A 17,868-nucleotide genomic window follows, 5' to 3' on the forward strand; every position below is an offset into this window, starting at 1 on the left:
TCTGCAAAGAGTCAAACTCCTACAGGTAAATCTTGTTTAAAAAACCTGCACAAAACCAAAGTATGTGGCAGAACCTTCTTCAGTGATTTGGTTTTTCAAATCTCTTCTCCGTTCAGTGGGGATTACCCAAGATACACTAACAGAGGTGGACTCTCCCCATTTCTTAGGGTCTGTTGCTGGGGAAGGGAGAAGCAATCCTGGGAAAACACAAACCTTAGTGGTTTAGGATGCACGTGCTTCATGCATGCTTCCTTGTTTGTACCTCATTTTCCTGAGCCAGCGCTGACAGGGATGAAATGATAACTTGGCTAACAAGCCTGGTCACACCTGGCTTGACCTGGATGTGAGATGCTGAGGAAACCCAAGCACAGGCTGGACGGTGGCTGTGGGTCCTTCTGATGAGTCCTTGTGCTGAGTGATGGAGACCAGGACCTGAAGGCTCACCACAGCACACGCCAGTAGGGACATCCTTAGGAATGGGTCAGCTAAGAACCCCAAAGGTCACAACTGTTTTGTAGCATTTGCTGGAAGTGGTTGGGATGGTCTTATCCCTGGGTGTGGGTGGGGCTCAGCTCTGGTGGGGATGGCATAGCGGCTTGCTTTACTTTCAGCTCTAGAAAAAGGAAGGAGCATTGGACTCTGCAGGAGCCCAAAGAAACCAGGGACGTGGTATCTGGATGCAGCTGAGCACAGCTGGACATGCTGATTTCGGCTTTGCAAAGGCCCAGACAGTTCCTGCTGTGTTTCTGCTGCATGTTTGTCCCCTTGCTTTCTCTGCAAAACCTCCATTTAGCAGCACTGAGAGTCTCTACTGAGCAAGCACAGCGCAGGCAGCAGGAAATGGGAAAGCTTAGGTACAGAATTATACATACAGGTATAATACATATCTGTGCCTGAAATCCATTAATAGAAACTGCAGATCTGAACTCCACCCTTGCCTACAGGGCAAAAGCAAAGCTGCATCTGAATAAATCCTGAAAATTTCAGCTGCCAGCATCTCCAAATCAGAGCAACAACAACAGGAGCTGAAGCCAAGTGCTCTGAATATTTTCTTCCAGAATACCCGCGAGAGCCTGGCTGTATGTAGCAGGGCCATTTACATGGTGTTTGAGGCATCATTTTTAGTCTTAGCAGACAGAGAGGTGCCAGGAAACGATTCTGCTCCCCAGGCAGGACTCCAACCACAGCATAGCCAGGCCTGTGAGTCCATGATTATCACATTGATCTTTTCAGCTCCCTGCCATGCAGCATCAAGCATGTGTTAGTAGGCAGACTTGATGATCTTAAAGGTTTTTTCCAACCTAAATGATTCTATGATTCTATCCCAGGTACTCCTCTTAGCTACTGCTGCTGGTTGCAGTGTGGGGAATACTGCAAAGGCATTGCCTCTGCTCAGGCTGTCCCTGAGACAAGGGTCAGATCCTAACCATGCTAAAGATGAGGCTTCAGTTCACTCACTTCCCTCAAAACACAGCAGCATAATGCAGAACAGTTTGATAAGGAGTTTTCCCCCTGTTTCTATGGGATTTAAAGTGGAGGGAAGACGGAAGGATACCTGCAGACAGCTGCCCAGATTGGTCAGGGAAAGGGGCTCGCACCTGGAGAAGGAGCACGGAGGGAAAACACTGCAAAACTTGTGACTGAGTTTTAACCAGGGGTGCAGGAACAGAACCTTTAAAAGCGATAAGAGGAGATGGCACGCTCTCCAGACAGATACGGCTGACAAGGGTTAATCTTTCAGACTTCGTGGCTCTACCTGCTCTGTCACAGTTGCCCCATCAATGCTTCGGGCCTTAGACAGCTGCTTGCTGGCCATTCCCTGCTCTTTGCAATACCTCCCCTCAAAGGGAAGGTCTCCCATCACAAATGAAGCTAATCTGGGCCCACAGGCGTCACCGAAGTCACACCTGTGTGCAAGGCCCAAAACATTCACTCTTCCCTTTACAAAGGGCTCGCACCCGGCAGCAACTGGCACTTAAGGGGTGGGATCCCAGGCCAGATCCTCTGTGAAATCTGTGACACTGGGACATTTGGCTAACACATCGTTTTGCATTTTCTCTCCAGCACCCTCATTTATTTCCTTTTGCAAAGTCAGTTTGCCCAGCCAGCTCAATGAATAATTCAGCACCATTAAGCACGTGCCAGAGCCGCTTCAGCACTTAGTAGGATCAGTTCTTTGGCCCTTTTCTCCATTTAAACTTCATTCCAACACAATCGCCCCTTCATTGCTGCTGGAGGAGCAAGATCTACAAGTAGAAAGCACATTGCCATAGCTATATGGAAATATAGCTATATATATGGAAATCACCCCTTTGACAGAAATGGCGTGCTGCTCTCCTAACCATTCTGCTCGATGCATGGCGCCTCACTGCTCCTGCTCACTGCCACTCTGAATGATGGAGAAACCTGCTATTTTTTTACAGACATCTATTGGATGTAAGGATCAATAATTAGGCAATAAGGATTATCTCACAAGCCAGGATTCATAAAAAACAGAGGTCATTTCCCAGTTCTGTTGTGTGTTCCTGGTGTTATTGCAGTGAAATCAATTATCACACTCAACAAATCAATTACTCATGTGATAAATTAGCCAATTTCAGCCCCTTTTTCACCAGCTTTTCTAGACAAAGGGACTTTAAGATAGGTGTGCATGTGCTTCAGCATCCCATCTGTAAGATGACAATACCATCTTGTTTCTCACTTTGCCTGGAGATTTGGACCATTTCACTGTCCCTTGCTGCTAACTGCAGTGCTGAGAAAATGGGCTCTCAGCATGGGCAAAGCCTGTAGGTTCACTGCTTCTAGTAATCCTGTCACTCTGACTGAACCATCTGTACTTCAGTCCCCCAAAATGGCACTACTCAGACCCTGCCTCTGCAAGGACCGAGGGCTGTTTCTCTGGAACATCAGACATAACTGCACACACAATTTCTGACCCAGTTTGCTTGTGCAATTACCCTGTCTGAGAGCACCAGGCAACACAGTCAGCACATAATATCTAGCCGCAATAACTGTCTGTGCAAATAAAGTGTATAGGTGAGCGCTCGTTTCAGAAGGCACAATTGCTACTATGGCTTTTATTAAACCCACTCATTTTATGACTGCCTGGCTGGTGCAATAAACCTTTCACTTTCAGCTAAGGATATACATGGGGCTGCTGTTTCAGCACTAGCAGCAAAGCTACAGCAGCTCCAGTGCAGGCATCTGAGAACGAACAGCAAACGCAGCCCATTCCCCCACTTCGGGAAGTAACTTCCATCCTTTGGAAAAGCTCTTGCACTTAACATAAGTAAGTAAGCACAGCTGCTCATGTTTCAATGGTACATTAGCTGACAATGTAACCTTCAGAAATCCTGACTATTAATCTCTGCTGGCTTTTCTGTAAGCTCTCCTACCCTTCTCCTTGCTCGTTGCCCAGATACAGACCTTGTTTTGTTGATGCTATCAGCATTTCATTAGGATGTATGCAATAACTCCCCCTTGCCTCTGTAAGGACCTGTCTATATTTCTAAAAAAGAGCAGAAAAACCTGTCTGTACAATGCCTGCCTCTGCCAACAGCACTCACTGAGTGAGCATAGATCCTAGGCGGCTTTTAAATGAGTCGCTGTGAAAACAGCATCTCTGGGATCGTCAGAGGCTGGATTTTGATCTTACACCACTGTGGAACCCAAGTAACATCAAGCAAGGCAGAGGGTTTATACCAGCCAGACCGTGGGTGGTATCGGACCTTGGAAATCTGCATTTGTTTTTTCCCTTAAATTTTGCAGTAACATTGTACTTTCTATTCAAAAGCTAAGAAGTGATTATAAAAAATTACTTTTACTCATTTGTATGAAATGTACTGCTCCAACAGTGTTTACATGTAGCCAGGTGTTGTAGCAACACCAGGAGCTGTTTCCCTGGCAAATTATTCTTTAGGATCCAGTTTGAAAGGGGACAGTCTTCACTAAGCTTCCTACTTTACCTGGTAATCTGGATAGTCTAATGCCAAATCATTAATGCAAGCTACATTTGCTGCCTTGGAAGCCTTGTCTCTCTCTCGAAGTCATGGCTTTTTGCAAAGGTAGAACTGATTATCTCTGTCCTTTTTGTGCCTCTCAGGTTACCCCAGCTCTAGAGGACTCCTGAGGTCACCTCTCATGGTAGTTTGCATTCTAACGAACTGAACTGTGGATTATTTTTGAATGAACTATGAGAAAGTTTGTACATCTTTTCCAGTGATGTTAGAGAACTGCAGGTAAATACCAAAGGACTGGCAGCACCCAGGTGGAGCCCATGTTGCAGAAGACTTCTGTGGGAAGCTGTGATGTGAAGCAAACTCCAACCCCAGCTGAAACCTTTGGGAGAGATCACCAATTCCACTTAAAATCATAAGGCACCAGCTGGGAAAGGGCTTTCAGTGCATAGACCTGCGAGTCAAGTTGAAACTGGAAGGAAGATAAACCCTAAAGTGGGGTTTCTGGTAAAGCAAAGAGCCTTTCACCTAAAAGCAGCCCTACTGGCAGCATTTCTTCCTCAAGAAATATTCACTGCTGCATAATGTGGCTTGCAAATCACTCATGCTTTGTGTCTTCTGAGCCCTGAATATCCAGGAAACAAACAGTCCTCTTGAATGGAGAAACACCTATTTCAGAAACACAAGGATCTTTGTATGCCGCATTTTCATAAACAATGCTCAGCTGGAGCCTCCCAGACTCAGGGCACTTGTGAAATCCACCATCACTACCAAAATGACAAACCTTTGCTTCCATTTCTAGAGCTGATTTGAGCAACCTTGACATCACCAAATGTCCCCACCACAGGCAGGCTAGCGTCTGGCAGACCTGTGGTAGAGGTAGGAGATCCTGCCATCCAAACCAACCTGTCCTCTTATAGCATTAGGTTTTTTCCATGCTTATTTGCATTCTTCACACACAAATGAAATGCTGCAAAAGCAAAACACCAGAATGACTTCTCACTGCTACTGTTCCTATGTAACCACCAAGCCACTGTCAGAGACAGAGGGGGAAGAGAGGATACCTGGGATACCTCGGTGGAAAAAACAGTGGGCAAAATTGCCCAATTTGTCTAAAAGTCAAAAGCATTAAAAAAAAATACTGCAGAGGAATAAACCAAAAGAAAGTAGTAATCACGGTAATACTAAGAGTTACAGTGACAACAACACTAGACACTTTCTTCAGGGGTGAAATCAAGCCTTTTGAATTGTTGGATCACTACATGTCCCTTATTTTTTATATTGTTCTGAACTGACATGAACACAGCAGCCTCCCAAGGGAAAAAAAATAAAATATATCTCCTTTTCAGTCAATACTGCTATTATGTCCCAATCAGCAGTGTACTCTCAGAAGCTAAAGAAACCCACCAATAAAAACAATACCCACCTCCAGGTTTTATTCCCAATGGAGATCTCCTATCACACGCCCACCCTTCACTACAGTCAGAAACATTAATTTTAACCTCATGCAATCTACCAGATGCAAATAGCCATACTCAGGGAAGTCCTTATTCTGCTTAAGACCTGAATAATTAGAGCCACCCTGAAACAGGCAGACATGTTTGAAAGTTTGTATTTCACCTCTCCTTGAGAACTAGAGATGTATTTTTTATCACCAGACCTTAATCATAAATTTAAATCTGACCTGAAATGAGTCCAAACTCCTCATTTGACTTAATCAATGAAACCTGTGAAAACACGTGATCCCCAGCTCATGGAGCACTACAGAGGTTCAGAAGCAGCATTTCTAGCAGAACAGAAAATAAAATATTCCAGAAATTCCCTGCAAAACACTACATTTATGAGAAGACTGCATTAAGAGGCAAACCATCCTGTGTTAATAAAAGAAAATGTTTTGATTTTTCCTTCACCTAAGTTGTATTATAGTATATAAACTTCCCTAAGGACCTTCTGAGATAAAAACTTGAATTGGTACAGAGAAAGCTCTTTAATATCATTTATGGAAAAGTCTTGCAGGTGGTTTAACTTTGCCCCTTCATTATATATGGGTTGCTTTTTTTTCTTCCCTGTTTCTATACGCTCAGAATAAACATCTCTCCTTACTATATATTGTGTCAGCCACAGAAAAGCTATCAATAGGTGTTAGATTTCTTTGTTAATAACAAATCTCTCAGATCTGCAGGGAGTATCCAAGCAAAACATCCCCGTATCCAGGCATCTGGGAAAAACTGGCTACCGTCAGATTGTCAGTGTCACAGCCTTGCCTGTAAGCTGAGTCATTAATCACTGATGCAAAGAGACACAGAAAGGGACACCATGTCAAGATTTTGGCTTTTAAAATGTGCTTAAACTGTGAGCGATTGTGCAACTGAGGGGTGTCCACATGAACAGAAAAATCACTTGTGAGTAGAGCAGCTCTCTCTGCAGCCCTCTCCAGCAGCAAGACTGAGCTGACCTCGGGTGCTTGGCTTGGCAGGGCATGGATATGGATGCGCACATGGACAGGGAAAGGGGAAGCAGTGGGCTTGTGCAGCCCAGCTCACAGAGATAGCTCTTCCCACATTACACATCTTTGGAGCTCTTCTCAGCAGGTTCCTGTTTGTATACAGATACCCACCAACTCACTCTGCTTGGCTTACAACTTGCCCTTCAGGCTTTGATATTTAAACATTTGACATAACCATCAGGCACCTGTAAGCAGTCAAACAAGTACCTTTTTTTTTTTTTTACTGGTACGATGTAATCTTAAAAATATTTTATAAACACAGTCTTGTGTGATATCTATCAGAAAGGTCTGTAAACATCTGTTTGAGTGCTATGACTTATGACAGCTCTTCAGAGGCAGTCCTTTGCTCTTAAAGGGAAGATATATGAAAACAGAAGGATAAAGCCTATAAATGTTTATAGCTCTGTACTTAACTCACACCCAGGCAGTGGACTGGGTAGCAGTCCCAAGAGAAGATGTATGATCCTCCTACATTAAGCTATGCCCAATTTTAAAAGCACCTCTGAGCATTCAGACACTGTGTTTACAAAGCTTTGATGCTTAAGCCTTAAAAGTTTGACCTTACCCAACACATGGGGAGTAATTTTCACAAGCACAGCCAGAAATCAGGGGAGGAAACAGATGCCAGCGGTGAAATGGGCCAAATGCTCAGGCTACAGACAACACAGGCTGTGATCTGAAGGGCATGAGATCTACTGAGACATTTCAGAAGGTCGTATCACAGTTATGCTCTGGTATATATGCATGGTGCTAATCATGAGAGAGCATCATTGGTTACTGATCCCAGACACTGCCCAAGCAAACCATCATCTGGGGAGAGGAGAGAAAAATCCCTGTTCTTTGCTTTTCTCTGATCCTTTCCAGGGCTCAAGCACCTCCTCTAAGGGACTGCTCCTCACTTAGACACTGCTATGTACCCACCAGATGACTTCAGGGAGAACCCCAAGGCCAACATCTGACCATCTATTAGCTCTCCTTGGCTCCTCTGCAGAGAGAACAGGTGACCCTACAGCTACTCCTGAGGTCAGAAAGTGCTAAACTCACTCATCCCTCCCTGAAAAAAAAGGGGTCTGAAGGGGTGGAAAAGCGATCATATACAGCACAAACCTGTCGATGTGCATACTGCTCATTTCCAACACCATGACCTGCACAGCTCCAGGTTTCTCCAGCTCAGCTCTGGTTGAGTTATCACTGCTTGATGGTTATAACAAGCTGTCAAATAGCAGCTGAATTGCATTGACTGGCCAGAAATGGGGAGGCAGGCCACAGCCTGTTGCAAAGGCAGAAACATTTCCAGCTGCTTGGTCCTCAATGAAAAAGCACAGCTGTGAAGTTCCCTCTCCTCCATGGACAGAGGAACATGCCTGTGAGCTGCTGTTGGGGCAGCTCAGCCAGGATGGGAAACTCCTCCAGTCACAATGGCTGGAGCTGGTGTCTGGGGCCCCACTACCTTGGTCATTCAAAAGTTTCTGGAGTGAGACCCTGAGAAACAAGGCCATCTGAATGTGGCTGCAGAGTCCATGTCATCACAGCTCACACTTTATGTCCTATCACATGTTCAGAGTCATTTTTTAGATTCTTTGAATGGAGCAGAAGCAGAACAGCAAAGCAGCTGCAAGTCAAGACCTCTTGGTCTACCAATCTACTGCTAAACCTTCCAAATACGAAGAATGTACCACGGAAAGGTCAATCCCTGACATGAAACTATTCTCTGTAAGAAAATCGCCCCTCGCTCCTTGCTGCAGCTCTGCATGCCTCAGATGCTTTCATTTAAAACTGTTTTTTTTACTCTTTATTGACCATTTTTGATTGATCTAGCCAATAAATAGCCAATTGGCCATTTTTCGCCATAACTTTGGGTTGCTAGGCCACAAAACCAAGGAAGAACATGCATCAGAGCAGAGAGCTAACAGCAGGCTGAATTATGCCTTAGCTTCATTTTCTCCTGCCCACCACCTTAGTCTCAAATTCATCCCTGATCTTGCATCAGGATGGTCAAGTCGAGGTATGAAAGGAGAAGACTGGCCTGGACAACAGACTAATTACCAGTGCTCCAGGTGTGTCCCTAGCATGGGGTTTAGCAGTGTCATTTCTTTCTCGAAGACCCTCTACACTTAAGCTATTTCACTGGTTTGCAACTGAGAGTGCACACTGTAAGTTCCTAAAGAGGACAGACTGGGGAAGGGCTGTGCATGCAGCAGAGTAAGAGGAGATGTGTGAACCAAAGTGGGCTGTGGGATCAGACAGCCCAGGAGAAAAAGAAACCGTTTTGCTCAGGGGAGGATTCCAGAAGATTTGTGAAAAAGTTGTATGTCACACCTGCCGGACCTCTTGCACTCGGTATCTGCTCATGGTTCTCGGAAAACACCCTTCCTCCTAGATTCATCTGCTCTATATTAACTGAGCAAGCCTCACTTCAGCTGACATTCACCCATCTAAGCAGTAAGTTATTGAAGTTCTCAGTTTCTCTGAAATGGGCAAAAATATCATGGTTAGCTTCATCTTTTTTCCACTGGGCTTCCCCAATCCTTCAAAAATTCCTCCACTCCTGTTATGCAGAAAACTAACAGAGTCAAATGAGTCCAGTTAGGGAAAGATGGGCCAGCAGAGCATGCTACAGAAGCATGAATAGACATTTCCAAGCAATACTGAGAAGATCACTCTTGCAGCCATGGAATTCAATATTGTGCTGCTGCAGTGGGCTCTACAAGCCCAGCCCTAGCCTGTAGGGCAGGCAAGGAACCCATCATTGACATGAGGATGGCCTCCGTTCAAGCACTCTCTCCGGTTTGCTTCAAGTAGGACTCACACAATAGTAGAAAGAATGAAGGGAACAACAAGAGAGTTCAGCAAGCCTGAAAACACAGCCGGAGAGGAAAAATTGAAGAAGCTAGAATTGCCTAGCCTAAAGTAAAGAAGGATGGGAGAATGGCAACTGTTTTTGATAGATGCCTGGGAGCTGGTGGAGGATCTGCCAACAGAGGCCTTTCCAAATGAGTCACAAGCATCTGTCAAAAGTGCTCCACCAGGAATCCTGGCTGTGGGCCAGGAGATGGGCTCTCTGTACCTTGTGAAGTTCATGCCAGCCTACCCTGTATGAAGCTGCACTGAGTGGTATCTCTCTTTTATCCTGCTCTGCAGTGTGCCTGCAGCTAACGGTGCTGAGGCAGCTTCCCAGGACTGACCCAGATTTGCAGACTCCAACTCTCAGCTACCCCCAAACCTCTGCCTTTGCTGAGATGACCAGGTCGACAAGGCCCTAAGCAACCTGATCAAACTGCTTTGAGCAGGGAGCTGGGCAAGAGACCTCCATAGCTCCCTTACCGCCAAAACTACTCCATGTGGGAGGCAAGCGCTCAGAGGTTCACCAATCTATTCCAAGATTCTGTGGCAAGGCCAGGCCTAGATTCACGTCAACTTCTCCCCGCAGGTTTTACCTCACTCCTCCGACAGCATCTCAAGGTGAAGATAGTCCAGCCCCAGGCAGGACATCCCTCCCCCCTGCACCTTTTCCAAGCAGGGATTTCCAAAGGATGGAAAGCTACCGGAGCCCATAAAAAGCAAACTGAAGCACACAAAACAGATGGGCTGGAGTGTGGAGGCACTTACAGCAGATGGCACTAAAATATTAAACTAACATTACCGTATGCTTAAGCCGTGGCCTGGCTTGCTGCTGATTGCAGAGCCAGCCTAGTGAAAACATGCAGATGAGAAATGAGCCTCAGATTGCTAAATCACCCTACCAAACATCCCCTTCCCACAGAAAAATGCCTCACTAGCAGCTCCTCCAACAGCAGGGACACAACACACTAACGTGATGCAGACAATGTTTTGCTAAACAAAAAGCATTCCCAAAAACTTAAGGGCTCTCCCAGGTCTCTGCTGGAAAACAACCTCCTTGAGAAGCCGTGTAAGATCAGTTTTCTGTGGCACCAAATGCGGGGGGGGGGGGGGGGGGGGGCGGGGGGGAGGGGGGCACGTGGACAGGCACACGGAAACGACAACGGACAATGACACACAATGAGAGCTTAAAGGGTAAAAGACCACATTGCTTTGTGCTTGTCCACTGTGTGACAGCCCAGGACATCATGAGATGGCATGAGAGGTACCAGGGAGGAGGGAAAACATGTTCTTCAACCCAGAGCATTGGCCAGCATCACTCCAAAGCCAGGAAAGATCCCTACTGCAGCTTGTGACACCACCTGAGAGACACCAGGCCACCACATAGAGATGGGGTCTATGAACCTTGGTGTCCCTCATGGGTGCTTAGAGCCACAGCAGCCATAAAGGGTGTGTGGTAAGGACAGGTTCTTGTAGGGGACTAACCAGATTAATGCTGCAAAAGCCTTTCAAATAGGCATAAAAATCAAGATGCCTCAGAGCAGGATGGCATAGGACTATGCTGCAGAATAAAGCGTTTTAAATTATGAATTTTATTTGACCGTGTTTCCAGCAGGACCCTGCCTGCAGCCTGGGTCCTGCCAGTTGTGCCACCTGGCATGTAAGTGACAGCACAAACCCACAGACCTGAACCTGGGTTTTCCTTTTCCTACGTTAGATTTTGCCACAAAATAAAAAGAAAATGAAAGTACACATTGCTATAAATGTCCAAGTCTTTTTCTTTTTTTAAAAATCTGAGCTCAGACATCTGATCTGAAAGGTAAAAAGCTGCTGCACATTTTATTAAACGGAAGGAATCTCCCAATATTGGCATTGAAGGAGAGGCTGGAGGGAGACATGATGCCCCAGCGCAAGGGAAATTTCCACCCAGGACCAGGTCCCCGGGCTGTGGGACAGCAGCATGAGGTAAGCCAGGCTACCCTGGCACAGAGCAACCAACAGGCATGGCAAGAGAAGACAGGAAAGGACTCAGCCAAAATGCTCCTTCCCAACCTGCCTTGGTCCAGGCTTCTTTTGGGCTACTTACAAACTGCCCCAGGCCAAAGGATGCATGTTTCCAGGACAGCAGGTCTTTTCTGAAATTTCCTGCATGCCCCAGCTATGTGCAAGCCCAGCCTGGATGTCACCCCGGCTATACAATGTCACAGCACTGTGCAGGCCACACCAATCACTTGTATTATTTTCCAAAGCTTGTGAAAATCTGTTTCAAGACAGGGTTTTTTAGAATAAACCTAAAAATCTGCATTCCTTGCTCTGGTTACTGGAAAACACAAATGTGTCTGGTCTTCCTCCTCTGTAGCTGAATATATTAAAAAAAAGCAAAAAAGGAAACTGAGCTGGCAACCTCCTTCGCTGCAGAGCCACAGCTTGATGTGCTCTAAGCCCTGTTGTGTAAGGGCTGTGTCCACCTCTGGGAGGAGTGATGTAGGGGCAGTGACAGCTGAACAGCAAATGTCTTGCTACACCTCTGCCTTGCCCTCTTTGCTCTGCAGGAGGCAAAGGAGCTGGTAACACTAACATAGGTAGCAACTGCACAACTCTGGCCAAAACAAAACCTGTGTTGCAGCAAGCAATGCCGTCTTTCTGGCCATGCAGAAAAGCAAGCGAGGCTGCTTAGAAGTTAACGGCACAGGAATAGCTCCACTCTTTCAAATCCAATAAAATGGAGGTAAGAAGTCACTGCCCATTTTTGTTACTGCCACTGGATGGCAACAGACGTTAAGCAGAGACATTGAGTTACCACGCATGCACTTGCTGCGGTCCACCTCGTTATTTAGGGCAATGGCTGTGATTTCAGCATGCCTAGCAGACACACCAGAAAGGTCTCAGAGGGATTAAACCACAGGCTGGCAGCAACACAATCAGCACAGCTGTTCCTGGGGTCAGGCTGAACGCTGGGTTTTTACTTTGCACAGCTTCTTCATGTATTTCCTGGAGCGTGCACTCAGCGTTTGTCTTGCCAGCCCAGGGCAAACTCTTCTGATGAGCCATACAAAGTATATTTAAAGTCATGGATATGAGTAAAAAACTACTTGGTGGAATTACAGTATCACACTGTGAAATAGTTAGCACTTACATGGGAAACTGATGGCTGACTGTTTTTGAATTACATATACCTAGCTACGGGCTGCCCGAGGGCCACAGAAAGATCTACCGCTGGGTGTCAAAAAACCAGCCAGGCGTGTCAAACAGCTTCATTTGATCCATCAGTTTCCTATGAATCTCCAGAAAGGCTGGGCTAGCACTGACCTGAACTCAGGTGGGACTTGCCATGGCCATAGGGAATCAGTTCCCACCTGGACTCTGTGACCGTCACTAAAACCATTCTGTTTTAATAAGGATGTGCAGTGCCAGTGTAGCACTTCGTGGTGATGTGTAACATGGAGGTAACGGGAAACAATGAAGGTTTTTTCTGTTTTCCATCGTTTAACAAGTATATAGTCACACATCTTGTTAGTACTCTCTTGATTATAAATAGCTATAATTAAGATAATTCTTTTAACTGATGAATGGTGACACTGTTCTTGCTTTGAGTAACATCGTTCTGCTGCACGTCCGTTGTGCAGCACTGACCCATCTCCCTCTATTCCCATCACTTTGGCTGAGCGTGGCCCATGCCAAATGCCTGCCAGGTACATCCGAGTGGGCATATGACACATATGATGTGATGTAAAGCTCTGCCAAGAACTCAAGCTGATGCTGTGAAGGCAGTCTCTGACCCCTTGGATGTGCTCTGCCGCATCATCTCCCTGCCAGCCAATGCAGCTCCAGGCTGATGGAGCCTGGGAGGACCCACAGGGGTTGCCAATTAACACATCCCCCAGTTCACCTCTGATAACCGAAAAACCACTGAAGGGTTTCATGTGAACTCTCTGAGGGACAAGCTCTCCTTTCTCAGGTCAGAAGAGCACCACACTCCACCTTCAATATAAAAATGTAACTAGCACCCAGAGACAGCAACCCCTGCAGCAAATACCCATGACTGGAAGGTAGTGTAAACTGGACCCTGCCATCATTCATATTTTACCTTGATGCCACCTTGAAATCAGCTTTAAAAAGTTACACAAGTTTTAGAAATAACCTTCTTGAGAGGTTTTATGTTTTTGTTTTCCCTGCCTTAGGCACTGCAGCATCTCAAGGGAGGAAAGCACGTATTGAAATACTCCTTTACGCACCACCAAATAGTAATTAGCTGTCTTGTGTCTGTCCCGGAGGAAAAGCTCATACCACTTCTGTCCTACGGGAATACAGACAGGAAACGTGGACACACTGCAATGCAGGGAGAAAGTCTGCTCACGCGTACAGGGGTTTTCTCTGATTGCTATATAAGAACAAGCCTCTGCTAGCATCAGTTTAGCCAATGACAGAAATTAAATCAGACACAAAAGATAGGCCAAAAAAATCTGAACACAATCGAGAGGGACTGGGAAGTGTAATAGGGCCTGAAATCTCAACATTGAAGGACAGGCAACTAGCTGTCCATGTGATATTCCCCAACTACTTTCCAGAATCCAAGACCAAATTGTTAGTCATCTGCCCAGAACAACACACAGACCACAACATGGTTGCAGAGACCCAATGCCAGACGCTGCAGGAAGGGTGCGGGAGGTAAATTCAATCAGCCCTAGAGCTTCTAGGGTTTGGGCAAGGCTTGGGCCAGTCCTACAAAAGAGGAATCTGGGAAGGGAGAAAGAAATGGTTGGAGCTCATCCTACTTCTGAGGGAGCTAAGAGATGCACATTGTGACATTGCGAGCTCTGAGAATCTGGCAGGAAAATATATCACCAGCAATAATGATGTTTCTTATTCAGCCTATTAATGTCATTAGTTCACTACTGCTAAGAATGTAATCATTAAGATATTTTATTGCACTGCAGATCTTGCTGTCCTCGGCACATCATGTGAGTTTGGACTGGTTCCTGACTAGACTCGCACACTTGGGTTCACTGCACTAGATAAAATCAGTTGTAAAAGTGTGCCACGTAAATGCTTCTGCCATGTCTCCAGGCCATCATGTGGTAAAATGTCTGCACAAACGCGGACAGAGGAAACAGATGCTTTCTAAGAAGCGGGGTTGGGGTTCTCCCCCCCTCCACCTCTATCCAGCTGTTTGCAAGGAAGCAGCAGCTCTATGAACTGTAAAACAACATCCGACAGAAGAGCTGTAGACAGCCGCTGCCCCCAGCCAAGCCGGGGAGATGGCAAAGGGGGAGCAGGGCAGGTGTGGGGCAGCCTAGCGTCCCTCCCTCCCACGCCAGCCTACAAAGCCAGAGGCATGCAAAGGTCCTGGCTACTTAGATCTGGCATCTTGCAAAGAATAAAATGCCTTTTTCTCTTGTGCACCTTGTGAACTAAGCCAGTTACAGGCTGCAGGGACCCCTGGCAGTGTCAGTGTGCAGTGACCGCATGCTGCCCCTTAGTCCTCAGGGTTTAGCTCAGACCAAAAGCTGGTGACAGCTCTAGGGGTCTGGGGGGGGGGGGTCCAGTCCAACCTCAGTGCCTGGCACAGCAAGCCTAATCCTGGCTGGATCTACACTGGTGTTGAAGGGATCCCACAGGCAGAAAAGTGCCCTTAAGTTCACCTGAGTACCACAGAAGCGTCCTGCCATTCTCCCTCCCACAGCTGGATTAGGGAAGGGGCTTTCAGAGAGGCACACAGGAGGCCCAGATGAGCACCCCCAAACTGCCCACCTCCCTGCACTAGCCTGGAAGCATACACAAACCCCTCATCATTCAGGATGGCGAGTGTCAGCCGCCATGAGAGATTTAAGCTGCACCAGCTTCAGAAACACCCAGACCCAGCAAACTCAACCCCTCTCCTCCTCCGAATATTTTTTTTCCTAAAAGTATCCTCAAAAACATGATCCTCGCATCTCATCACTGGGAGGGGCAGGACCATCTCGCTGATTGCATCCCTTCCCTGGGGCAAGGCAGGTAGTATTTCAAAGGAAAAATGATCATTTGTTGCTCTTTGTCCTCCAGATGCCTGACGTACAAATCAGCCTTACCAGGGTTCCTGCTTGATCCAGCATCTATATGCTTAAGCCTAAAAATCATTGTTGCAGGTATTTTTTTTTTTTCCTAAGAGATAGGAAAAAGAGAAAAAGAAGAAGATGGGAAGATCTGAGATGACGCATGCATTGGCACAGGTGTGTCCAGCTTTGAGCTGAGGTTATCCAGTGCCAGCAGCTCCCCCTGCTCTGCACTATTAACATCTCCCCTGCAAGAAACAGGCACCTCTCCCTTCTCCCTCCTCCCCTTCTCAGCAGCACTGCAAAAACCAACATAAACATCTGCATTTACCTTTCTGCTTATTTAAAAATGGCAGTAGGGGTGAAGCCAAGGTACTTCTTTTGCCAGAGTCCTTGGAAGATACTTTACTTTGGTTAACAACAGTTTCTTCAATGGGTTTCTTCAGGACTATTCTTTCCTCCAGCTCTGCAGTGCTGACAGCGGAGGTTGGGGGCTCAGCACCTACTTTTGGTGCAACAAAGGAGCATTTCAGGTAGGACGTAGATTCTGCCAGGTTTTCCCTGTTCATCCTGCTCTCTGTCATCTTAGTTGCTTCATAGTCTGAGATGTCAGTGCGCAAGCCATTCTCTTCCTTGATAATGTCCATGACCATGGGCTTCATCAGAGGGGAGTCCTGCTCCCTCTTTGGGCTCTCTTCAGAGGCTGATGATGCATCGCAGGACTCGATGATGAGCTCGCTGTCAAGCTCAGCCTCCCTTTCCTCTCGCAGGATGCTATACTGGATGGAGGGGGAGGCAGGTGATGGAGGGGGCCCTCCAATGTGGCTGAAGGTCATGTAGCTGGAGTGCAGCACCTCCTCAGCAGCCAGTGGGTCCTCCGAGACTAGCTCGATCTCAGAGTCCCCCGACTCAGCACTGCTGGCTTCATTATCCAGGGGTGAGGAGACGGCGGGGCGCCCAGGCTTCACCCGCTGGTCTCTCTTCTCAGTGGAAAGGGCTGGTGACTGCTGCATCTCTGGGGTTTCAAAGGAAAAGGTTTTTGCTTCTTTGATGGCACTGATGAGCTCATCCTCTGACAGGCTGCCTTTGCCCTGGGATTCTGAGCCAGACGGTTCTGCCACCCCGAAAGAAAGGGGAGAAAAAGATAGAAAAAAATTGTTAAGAATGAGATTTTCTGGCTGCTTAGGCAACAAACACAATAGATTTCATGCCAGCACAGATCCCTCTAGCAGGGCTGGTAACACAGACAGAAAGCCTCCCTGTCTGGGATGACTAACAGTAATAACAGCTTGTCCTTACAGAGCATTTCCCATGCATGTACTCGTTAAAAAAGCAGTATCATCAGAATCATGTACTGAGGAAAAAACTGAGGCAACAAGACAGTGCTGGTCAGTGCTTGGCCAGTGGCTCAGCAGTACGGTTTTCACCAGGAAAACCACCAGTCACAAGGAATGTGGGCTCAGGCCACATGTGACAGCACCTGACTGTCAGCAGTGGATACAGGTCTCCTCTGGGGACAAACACGCACACAGGGCTGGTGGGCTCCTGACCGCTACGTAGTTACTAGTAGTTTTGTCAAACTTTAACTTTCAGGTGTGGCAAGTTCCAGGTCAGAAACTTTTCTCAGGTGTTTGGTTTTTTTGTGTTTGTTTGGTTTTTTTGGTGAGGGGTGGGTGTGGATGGTGAATTCTCTGTTTGTTTTTATCTCAGTCAGGTCTAAGAATGAAATTATTTTTTTTCCGCTCTTAATATCATTGAGAACTACATGAACCAAAATAATGACTGACCAACTTGTCACCCAGAATATGAAACCAAAAAAATTCTCTGCGTTTTCTGGCTCACGCTGGAAGAAGATACACTCGAAGAGTGAAAATGAGCAGTTGAAAAGGGTGGCTGGTCACCCAGGGCTAGCAAGGAGCCCACATCCCATACTAGAAGGGAACCCAGCACCAGACTTCCCACCTGTTCTGCCTCCCTGTGTATCACTACACCACGTGGGATTTTGTAATGAAATAACAAAGAATGTAAAACTGCATGTGAAGTGTTCACCATAAGAGGCAACAGAGGCAGGTCGAGGTGCATCAGCAGCTGGTTTGAGTTACCGCATGGGGAACCGGCTTCCCTAGATCAGTCACAGAGCATCAGCCATCCTCAAACCCAGACTACACCTGGTGCAGCGGCAGCAAGGGCAGCAGGCCACCTGAGTCTGTCTGTGGCAAGGGGGACCACGGCAGCAGCTGGCACCCAGTCCCCTGCTGCTGCCTGGCCATGGCCACCTCCCGGTCACAGGTTTCCACCTTGCCCTTCACTGACCCAGAGATCGTTACCATCCACATGCAAGACCCTCCCTTTTGGGAGGGGGTGGGGTGGGGCGGTGGAGCTGAGTTCCCCCATCACATTGAAAGAGCCATCAAGCACACATGGAAAAGTGTCCTTTGGACTCCTGAGTGCTTGCTCACTGATTTGATATCATTATTAAAATGACAGGGCTCACCCAGTGGTATTGCACGTGGTGAAGGTTCAAGGAAAAGAG

At 46.8% G+C, this 17,868-nt stretch overlaps 1 protein-coding gene across 1 annotated transcript in view; it reads right to left on the minus strand.

Moving 5' to 3' along the window:
• Positions 1-17,868, minus strand: part of RTN1 (reticulon 1) — a 120,517-nt gene that overhangs the window by 32,650 nt on the left and 69,999 nt on the right. The window contains exon 3 of the mRNA XM_056347403.1: positions 15,667-16,449. Within this exon, the coding sequence (XP_056203378.1) occupies positions 15,667-16,449 (783 nt within the window). The remainder of the gene's footprint in view (positions 1-15,666; positions 16,450-17,868) is intronic.

The sequence above is a fragment of the Falco biarmicus genome, chromosome 7, assembly GCF_023638135.1.
Source record: "Falco biarmicus isolate bFalBia1 chromosome 7, bFalBia1.pri, whole genome shotgun sequence".
NCBI lineage: Eukaryota > Metazoa > Chordata > Aves > Falconiformes > Falconidae > Falco > Falco biarmicus.